Genomic DNA, 9,542 nt, shown 5'->3' with positions numbered 1-9,542 from the left:
GTGTGGAACGAGCTGCACTTCGGCGACAGGAAGGCCTTCGCTGCCCACGAGGTGAGCCCCGCTGGCGCCCCCCACCCCAGCGGTAGCCCCCCGTGACGTCGCCCCCTTTCAGGAGAAGATCCAGACCATGTTCGAGCAGCTGGTGCTGGTGGACCACCCCAACATCGTCAAGCTGCACAAGTACTGGCTGGACGCCTCCGAGGCCCGGGCGCGGGTGAGCCACGGGGGCGCGGGCGCGGGGGGCGCGGGGGGCGCGGGGCGCGGGGGGCGGGCAGCGCGAACTGCCGCTGGCGGAGGCCTCCAGCCCGCCCGCCTCGCAGGTCATCTTCATCACGGAGTACGTGTCCTCGGGCAGCCTCAAGCAGTTCCTCAAAAAGACCAAGAAGAACCACAAGGCTATGAACGCCCGGGTATGGGGGTGGGTTGGGGGGCGCGGGCACGGAGCGTGCGCTCTGGCTGGGCGGGGCGGCTCGGGAGGGGGGGGCGGGGCGGGGCTCGGGGCCCCCCGCGGCCACCGCTGCCCTGCGCCCTGCGCCCTGCCCCGCCGACGGAGTCCGTCCACCGCCAGGCCTGGAAGCGCTGGTGCACGCAGATCCTGTCTGCGCTCAGGTGAGGGCTGGTTCCTGGCCCGGCCCCTCGGCTGACACCCCTCCTCCGCGCCCTGACCGGCCTCTGCTGTCCCGCCCGCAGCTTTCTGCACGCCTGCAGCCCCCCCATCATCCACGGCAACCTGACCAGTGACACCGTCTTCATCCAGCACAACGGCCTCATCAAGATTGGCTCTGGTGCTGGCTGGGCAGGGCTGGGCTGGGCAGGGCTGGGCAGGCAGGGATGGGCAGGGCTGGGCTGGGCTGGGCTGGGCAACGCTGGGCAATGCTGGGCAGGCTGGGCAGGGGGCGTGGGGCTGGGTGCCTGCCGGGAGCTGAGCAGAGCCCGGCGGCCGCGCCCTGACCAGCCCTCTCTCCCGCGACCGCGCAGTGTGGCACCGAATCTTCTCCAATGGTGAGTGGGGGCTGGGGGTGGGGGGCGGGGGGCGTCTGCCGGCTCACCCCCGGCTCTCCGCAGCGCTTCCTGATGACCTCCGGAGCCCCATCCTGGCTGAGCGGGAGGAACAGAGGAACCTGCACTTTTTCCCCCCGGAGTATGGCGGTGAGTCCTGCCAGCTGCTGCCCGTGCGGCCCAGCGGCCCAGCCCCCCCGCCCGCCCTGACTGGCTCTCCCTCCAGAGGTCGCCGACGGGACCGCCGTGGACATCTTCTCCTTTGGGATGTGTGCCCTGGAGGTAGCCTCATAGCCGGCCCCCCACCCCAGCTGTGTGCTGCACTGCCCCTGCCCCTGCCCCCGCCTGACCTGGGCCGCCCCCCAGATGGCCGTGCTGGAGATTCAGGCCAACGGGGACACCCGAGTCACAGAGGAAGCCATCGCTCGTGCCAGGCACTCACTGAGTGACCCCAACATGCGGGTAAGCAGCTTGCCTGGCCCTTGGGCTCTGGGTGGGGCCAGCAGGTGCTTCAGGAAGGCCTGGAAGGGCAGCGGGCCAAGGCCCAGCCGTCCCCACCGAGGACCAGGCCTGAGTGTGAGCTGAGACCCAGGCCTGGGGCCTGAGGGGTCTGCAGGCAGGAAGCCAGCACACGCCTCCTGCGTGGGCAGCTCATCCTGCTGCTTCATAGCTGAGGAAACTGAGGCCCACAGGGCCCAGTACTCTGTCCACGGCTGCAGGTGAGCGGGGGCCAGTGTTATGCCCGGGACTGTCCAGCGCCATGTCCTGCCCCTCACTCCAGGAGCTGGGCTGAGGTGTGGCCCTGCGGTGGGGGCGCCGAGGGTACGGGCTGAGCAGGGTAGGACGGGAGGGAAGCCTCTGGCCGGAGCCCACTGACGCCTGGGCCTCAGGAGAGTGAGCAGTGAGGCCGGGGAGGAGCTGTTGGACGGGCTCACAGGGGCAGGGCCCCAAGGCCACCTTGGGGTTGGGCCTGAACTGGGGCAGGCTGGGGCAGTGGGGCTGCTGTGCTGGCCTCGGGGCTGGTCAAGCACCTGGCATTTTGCCATGCCCAGGGCTGTGGGCAGGGCTTAGTGCCCTCCCTGCGCATGTAGGCGTCGACTGTGAGCTGGGCCCTGTACCCCCGGGGCTTCTGTAAAGATTCAGGAAGTAGCACGAGGGAAGGACCTGGGGCCTGACCGTCGGTGGTAGGGTCGGGGTGGACAGGCCCCCTCTCTGGCCCCTTCCCGCACCAAGGCTGCCCTGGGCACTGCTCCCCTGGGGCTGGGCCCGGGGCAGCCTATCCTCGTGTGGGGTCAGGGCAGAGGCTGCCATGTCCTCTCTCATGTGCCCCAGGAGTTCATCCTCTCCTGCCTGGCCCGCGACCCCGTGCACCGGCCCTCCGCCCACAATCTGCTCTTCCACCGTGTGCTCTTTGAGGTGCACTCGCTGAAGCTGCTGGCGGCTCACTGCTTCATCCAGCACCAGTGTAAGGGGCGGCTGGCTGGTGGCTGGGGGGACGCAGCACGGGCCACCCTCACCGAGACTCCCCGCAGACCTCATGCCTGAGAACGTGGTGGAGGAGAAGACCAAGGCCATGGACCTGCACGCCGTCCTGGCGGAGATCCCCCGGCCCCCGCGGCCCCCTCTGCAGTGGCGGTGAGTCCTGTGGCCAGCGTCCCCTGCGCCCGCGGCCCTGCCAGGCTGCCCACTGGCCGGCCACCCACTGGTGCTTCTGCCTGTGCCAGGTATTCAGAGGTGTCCTTCCTGGAGCTGGACAAGTTCCTGGAGGATGTCAGGTGAGAAGGGTGTGGGGGGGAGGGGCGCCTGCCAGGACGGGTCCCCAGTCACCCCACTGTGCCCCCAGGAACGGAATCTACCCGCTGATGAACTTTGCCGATGCGCGGCCCTTGGGGCTGCCCCGGGCACTGGCCCCACCCCCTGAGGAGGCCCAGAAGGCCAAGACCCCGACACCAGAGCCCTTTGACTCTGAGACCAGAAAGGTGAGCCCCACGGCTGCTACCCCTGCGGCCAGCCCTCCTCGCGGCAGCGGGGCCGGCCCTGCTGACCCCTGTGGGGATGGGGACAGTAGGACAAGCCGGGTCACACCTTCCCTGTCTCCTTGCCCCTCCCCGTCGTGCCCAGGCCGTGGCCCTGACTCCAGCCCTCCCCAGCTCTCCCTGCCAGGACCCCTGGCGTCTCCTCTGAGGACCCCAGCAGCGCGTGTTGTGTTGCCGGGCCTCCCCTTTTGCACGGCCCCCGCTGGGGCCTCTCCTGACCGGCCAGGGCCCCCAGCCCTTTTCAAGAGTCTCTGGTGTCCGCCTGTGGCGAGCCTCTCTATCACCTTGCTGGCCCGAGCCCCACCTGGCGCCACGTCTGCCTGTGCCACTGCCTCCCGCAGTGTGGCCCGTGCCACCGCCGCCCCCACCCCTGCAGGGCCCAGGCCTGCCCGCGTTCCCGCCCCATGACAGCCCCTGCTCATCCCTCGCCACTCGGCCTCTGAGGCTTTTTCTGGAAGTTTCTGTAATTTGCCACATGCCGGAGGCGCGTGGAGGGCCCCTCTCCTGCCCAGCCGGGGCGGGGCCGGTGCGCGGTAGCTGACTCCAGCCCGGGGCTCGCCCCAGGTGGTCCACATGCAGTGCAACCTGGAGAGGAGCGAGGACAAGGCGCGCTGGCATGTGAGCGGCGGCGGCGGGTGGGCGCGGGGAGGGGGGTGGCCTGGTGGGCTCTGGAGCCAACACCACCCCCTGCCCCCAGCTCACCCTTCTCCTGGTGCTGGAGGACCGGCTGCACCGGCAGCTCACCTACGACCTGCTCCCAAGTAGGCCGGCGGCCCTGCAGGGGGCTGAGGCAGCCCCGGGGAGCCCTGGGAGGCCCTGCCCTGCAGGGGGGGTTGGGAGGGCCTGGGGGGAGCCCTGGCAGAGCCCTGGGGGGTCTGGGAGGGCCTGGGGGCGGGGGGGCTGCGGGGGCTTGAGGGAGTGGGGGGCTGAGGCAGCCTGGGGGAGCCCTGGGGGTGCTGGGGAGCCTGGGGGGGCCCCCAGCGTGGGGAGAAACCTGACCACGTCTCACCCCGCGCAGCCGACAGCGCCCAGGATCTGGCCGCAGAGCTGGTCCACTATGGCTTCGTCCATGAGGTGCGAGGGCTGGGTCGGCTGGCCAGGAGGGGTGGGTGGGTGCGCCCCTCCACCCTCCCCACACCCCCTTCCCGCCCTCCAGGATGACCGGACAAAGCTGGCTGCCTTCCTGGAGAGTACCTTCCTCAAGCACCGCGGGGCTCAGCCTTGACGGCACCCGCAGCCCCAGCACTGCCCTGGCCCTTGGGAAAGCTCGGCTTTGGCCACTGGGTGGGCCCCAGGGCCCCTCTGCCAGTGTGCTCGGGGGCTGAAGACTGAGAGCCCTGTTCCAGAGGAGCCCCGGGGTGGAGCTGGGGCAGGGCCGCTCAGGACTCTGGCACGCTGGCACCCCGCCCACGTGCTCCATTCCCAGCCCGGAGCCCACCCCCACTGCAGCTCTCTGGGGGAGCTGCCCTTGCAGGGGCGGCCTGCAGGGAACCAGTGCAGAGACGGGCCAGTCCTCAACAGATGTCCGCCCAGGGGATCGTTGGTCCCCACTTGGTACCACAGACCCCAGCCCGGGGCAAAGTGCCTGCAGGTGCCACGCATGGTGCTGGGCGTGGGGCAGCCCACAGCCTGGCAGGAGAAGCGGACCAGGAGCAGACACCCCAGGAAGTCCAGTCCCCAGCCCCATGTGGCCCTCGCACCCCCTACCATGCAGGCCTGCCCCACCTTCCACCTGCACACCCACTTCTGGATACTCTTCTGGCCCCTGTGGCCCTCCACAGGGCTGTCTTCTCTCTCTGATCCCAGCCTGGAGGCATCGGGCTCTGCCCCCTCGCTCGCACCGCCCCCTGGCCTCCCTCCCCACCGCTCTCCGGCTCTAGGACCCTTCCCTCCCGTCTTCCAGTCCAGCAGCCCTTTCAACATTGTAAATCGCATGTATGAATTCCGTGCATTCAGGCTTCTTTTTAAGCATCACGAATGTCAGAGCAGGAGATCTCACTGCCCTAAGCATCTACCACCAACTTGGCGCCTTAGGCCCCACAAGTCCCTGGAGGACCGGGAGCCAGTGAGGGTCGCATGCTCTCTGGGCTCCAGGGCCAGACCTCTTCCTGCTCCTTGGCCTGCAGGGGTCAGGCCTGGCAGACGTGGGTGGGTCCCACTTCCGGCCTGCTGTAAATGTATGGCTGCGTCCGGCTTCCAGGCGCTGCTGCCCGCCTGGGCTCAGGACCGTGTCCTCCCTCCTGGGGGGGGCAACAGTGGGAGGGCTTCTCATGAGCCATCCATCCGATCTGCAGCCAGGAACGCTGGCGTGATTATGTGGGGTCTCCACCATGTCTGCAGAATACCCTTTGCCGTGTAAAGTAACACTTGGGTCTCGGGTTGGGGTGTGGACGTCTTTGGGGGGTGACATGGTCCTACCTGCCACATCCCCCTACCCAGACAAGCCAAGGCAGAGCAGATGTGATGGGCAGACCTCGCAAATCTTACACATTCCAGCACTTTTACAAAAGTATTCAAATTCTCACCCCTTTCAAATTATAGGCCTGAAGTAACTTGCACATTCTAGTTGGGACTCCTGATGCTAAATTGTTTGATTCTGCAGCATCTTCAAGAATTGAGTGGCAAGTGCCTGACAGATTGTATCATAATTAAACTAAAGAGCATTACCACACTGCTTCATTCACTCACACCTAGGTGGAGGTTTGCATCTTAACTTTTATTTTTTCAAAGCATATACATATCATTTTAAAAGTGGCATGGGGTCTTACAATGAATGCAATCTCTGACTCAGATCCACCCCCAAATGCAATTCTTAAAATACATGTTTCACAAAACCACACAAGGTTTTACTGCTTTTTATCGGGTTCTCTACATTGTGTCCCCTGGGGAGTGCGGGGGGAGTCACTGGCCTCCACCCGGTGACCCAGCAGCATCCTAGTGTGAAGAGTGTCACACCCCATGTCATGGGCAATACTACAACTTCATTACCGCTGGTCTTGTCAAAGAACAGTTGTGCTAGGATCATATTTCTTTCCTGGCCAACTTGTTTTCTCAGGAGTTAATAATTGCCTTTGATTTTTTTGGTTTGTTTTACTCTCTACACACAGCTCATCAGTTCATCATCAGACTCTCCTGCCCAACCCTGGGATTCCTGCATAACTGACAGCCCCGTCCCTGTGTCTCCCAGAACCACCCCCCCATCCCGTGCCCTCCTCCCACCCTTGCTAGCAAGCTCTCTGCCCCAGGCTACTGTTATGGGGCACGCTCCAAGGCACCTCCTTTCTCTTGCGTCCAGACCCCACGCTTGCCTTTTCCATTGCATGTGCTCTGAGGAGCGTTTTCCTGGTTTCCTGAGAAAGGCCGTGTGGAAGTTGTGGGCTCTGCTGCACATCCCTATCTACTCTACCTGCTTGCTAGTATAACTAAGCACAAACGTCCGGCTAGGTTGAAAACCGTTCCTACCAGGGATTTTGCGGGTCTCATGTCATTTTCTGGTCCCAGGAACTCCATGTCTTCCCCAATTCTGGCCAGTGTGTGATATCTCCTCCTTGGTCTTCTCTTGCCTCAGTGATTTGCAAACAAAGATGTTGGCGTTTCTATGACTTGTTATCCAGACCCTCCCTAGTTCTAGGAAATGTTGATTTCTCCCTTCTCCTTTTCTGGAATTCTTATCATTTAGGTGTTCAGCTTATCTTTTGAGAGGGGTAGTTATGGGCACAGACTGGCATCGCTCTATGCATCTAGCTGGGTGGTATCGGTCTGTGTCTCCACTTTCTCATCTATAAAAATGGGGATACAAACAGCACCCCCTCCATGGGGGGCGATGCAGGGATGCACAGTGTGTGCATGCCAAGGGACAGGAACAGCACCCCACACACAGGTGGTGAGTCCTGGCCCCCACCCCTGCAGCTATCCCCTTCGGTCACCGAGGCCTCTGAGGGCCAGGCTGGCTCTCCACTGGAGCGCTGACCAGGGCGACCACCACACACTGTGTTCCTGTGGCTTTGCTGTTACAGCCTGGGAGAGTCCCTCTTTCTCTTTCAACCTCCTTGAATTGTTCCCTTTCTTCTCATCGTTTTCTTGTCTTTTGCATCTTAAAAGGACAGGCTTATTAGGAGAGGGGAAAGGAGAGGGTCCGTGCCTCTGCCTGCGTTCAGTGCAGCGTCCCACGTCCCCGAGGCCCTCGTCACGTCCCCGAGGCCCTCGTCTCAGGCGCTGCTGCTGCTTGGTCACGTCTGCTCCTGCGCTTCTCCGTTCCTCCCTCTTCCTTACGTGTCTGGTGGGCTGTCCAGTTGCATTTGAGGGAGCGGTTACCCCAGTGGCCACGGCGTATTGCCTGGTGAGCGGGGAAGCAGGACCCGGCCGGCACCCCCTTAGTGCCCCAGCAGCTGCTGCAAAGAGGCGCCCTCTTCTCTGAGGGCTGTGGGTGGCACAAGCTGGGGCCCAGACTCTGGGAGTCGGGATGGCAGGCCCCACGTCACTTAGGCCCTCACTCTCAGAACAGGACCCTGTCCAAGGGGCCTCGGTGGGGACAGAGACGCTGTCTCCCTCCAAGCGGCTTCCCGCGGGTCCCCCTGCACATGGCCTCCGCCGGCCAGCCCCCCAGTGCCCGGCACCTGCAGTTCCACAGCCTTCCACCCCTTTGCCGCCCTGGGGTCTTGTCTCTCTAAGACCTTTTCCCTATCATTGAGGGCGAGGGGGTTGCCCCACCGTGTCCAGCGGGGACACGCCCCGTCCCTGAGCCAGGGTCCTGGGCCGGGTGTGGCTGGCCCGGGCGCGGGCGGCTCTTCCCACTCCACTGCGGGCGCCCGGCCCGCTTAAAAAGCAGTTTGGGGGCCGAAGGGTGGGGGCCCCGCCGCTGTCACGGAGGCGGGGCGCGGCGCCCGAGTCGGGCGGGCCGCGCTGAGAGGACAGCTGAGCCCGCGCGGCGCCGGGGCCGGCTCCGGGCCGGGTGCCCGGCGGAGGGGGCTGCTCGCGGGCGCGGGCGGGACAGCGCAGCGTCTTCCCGGGAGGCGCGGGGCCCGGCCCCCCCCCGCCGCCCGCGCCCGCCCCTCGGGCCTCCGGCCCCGCCCGCACCGGAAGCGCGTGCGCTGCCCGGGCCACGTCGCGGGAGGACCTCACCTCCTCCTATCGCGAGACTCCGTCCTCTGCGGCCGGCGCCGCCGGGCCCAGATCGCGCGAGACCGCGGAGGAGCAGGAGCGGGAGGCGCGCGCGGCGGCCGCTACGGGCGCAAGATGGCGACGGCGGCCCTCGCTCTCGTAAGTGAGACCCCGGGGCCCGGGCGGCCGCCGCCGGCTGGCGGGATGGGGCCGCCGGCCCGGCCGGGGCGCCGGGGGCCCCCCGAGGCTGCGGCGGTCGCCGCGGCCGCGGGCCCTGGTCGCGAGGAGGGGGGCGGGGCGGGCGCCGCTTCCGGCCGCGGCGCCGCCCGGGCGCGGGGCGCGGGCCGGGCCGCCCGGGCCCCGGGGAGGGGCCCGAGGAGGGGCGTGCCCCCCGCAGCCCTGTCTTCGGCGCTTCGCTGCGAGCGCGCGGCCAGGCCGGGGCTCTTGGCCGCGGGTGCATGGGGGCCCGGGGGCCCCTGCCCGGCCCGGCGGGCGCCGATGACCGGTGAGGGCTGGACCCGTCTCCCCGGAGCGGACGCCGACGCCGGGAGGGCGCGGCGCTGGCTCGGGACGCCGCCGCTGCAGAGGGGCCGCGCGGGGCTCAGCTCGGCTGCCGCGCCCTTCCCGAGGGAGCCCCGGGAGCCGGGGAGGCGAGCGCGGAGGGTCGAGGGCAGCCTCGCCCGCCCAGACTCCCGGGGCGGCGCCGAGCGGAGCCGGCCCTGCCCGGCCCGCCGCGCCGCGGGGCTGGAGCGCGCGGCGCCCCTCGCTGCTGCAGCCGCGGGCTCGGCGCTCGGCCGGGCGGCCTGGGTCGTCGGACCGGCCTCGAGCCGGAACACATCGCGCTGGGCTTTCTGTTTGCGGCGGCCGCAAGCCCGGGCCTCCCGCGCCAGAGTCTGGCGGGCGCGCTCGCGTCCTGCCTCTGGGAGCGGTCTGCCCGCGGGCTTGCCGGGGCCCAGCGAGAGCCGCGCGCTCGCCCCGGCAGGCTGGGCAGCGGTCGCCGTGCCGCCCTGCCGGGCTCTGGCGGAGCGGCGCTGAGTTGGCCGGGGATGGGGGCGCAGGAGACGCTACGGGCCTCCCCTGGGTGTCCTCACCTGGCGCTGCGACGCACAGCCTTTCCCCGCTGGGGCTGTGCTCCAGGCTTCCCGACTGCCACCCCCTCCTGGGGTCATCGTCCCTGGTCCTCTCTCTTCCCGCCGTGAGGCCGCTTCACCTCCTTCCTGTGGGGCCCAGTGTCTGGGGCTCCCCAGCGGCCTCTGCCTGGCCTGCCCTCTCGTCTTCCAGCTGCGCTGTGCACAGCGGGCATCCTTGTGGGGGACTGAGCAGGTGGGGCGCAACCTCCTGGTGACCGGGGGTCACTGGCGCCCACGGCTGGCTGGCACTGACACCAGCCCCAGGAGACAGGCCCGC

The 9,542-nt window shown here is 67.5% G+C and overlaps 1 protein-coding gene across 1 annotated transcript; it reads left to right on the top strand.

Moving 5' to 3' along the window:
• The first annotated feature begins 6 nt into the window (after nucleotides 1–6).
• On the top strand, nucleotides 7–4,279 carry LOC119254051 (nuclear receptor-binding protein 2-like). Its single transcript, XM_037521230.1, has 17 exons — nucleotides 7–51; nucleotides 113–214; nucleotides 321–410; nucleotides 569–609; nucleotides 691–785; nucleotides 979–1,002; nucleotides 1,066–1,149; nucleotides 1,226–1,281; nucleotides 1,366–1,461; nucleotides 2,332–2,464; nucleotides 2,532–2,634; nucleotides 2,724–2,774; nucleotides 2,843–2,978; nucleotides 3,600–3,653; nucleotides 3,733–3,796; nucleotides 4,054–4,109; nucleotides 4,192–4,279. The coding sequence occupies exons 2-17, from the start codon at nucleotides 128–130 to the stop codon at nucleotides 4,258–4,260; spliced, it is 1,239 nt and encodes a 412-aa protein (XP_037377127.1). The 5' UTR covers nucleotides 7–51; nucleotides 113–127; the 3' UTR covers nucleotides 4,261–4,279.
• The last annotated feature ends 5,263 nt before the right edge of the window (nucleotides 4,280–9,542 follow it).

The sequence above is a fragment of the Talpa occidentalis genome, unplaced genomic scaffold (genome assembly GCF_014898055.3).
Source record: "Talpa occidentalis isolate TD23 unplaced genomic scaffold, MPIMG_talOcc4v2.1 talOcc4.2775, whole genome shotgun sequence".
Taxonomy (NCBI): Eukaryota; Metazoa; Chordata; class Mammalia; order Eulipotyphla; family Talpidae; genus Talpa; species Talpa occidentalis.
The sequence above is the reverse complement of the archived record's forward strand: the minus strand, read 5'-3'. Positions and strand labels throughout refer to the sequence as shown.

What these genes read in the sequence shown, in the direction of transcription:
- LOC119254051 (XM_037521230.1), top strand. Translation starts at nt 128, where the DNA reads ATGTTCGAGCAGCTGGTGCTGGTGGACCACCCCAACATCGTCAAGCTG. An exon ending in ACAAGGCTATGAACGCCCGG is followed by an intron (nt 411 to 568) that starts GTATGGGGGTGG and finishes GTCCACCGCCAG; the next exon opens with GCCTGGAAGCGCTGGTGCAC. An exon ending in CCTCATCAAGATTGGCTCTG is followed by an intron (nt 786 to 978) that starts GTGCTGGCTGGG and finishes GCGACCGCGCAG; the next exon opens with TGTGGCACCGAATCTTCTCC.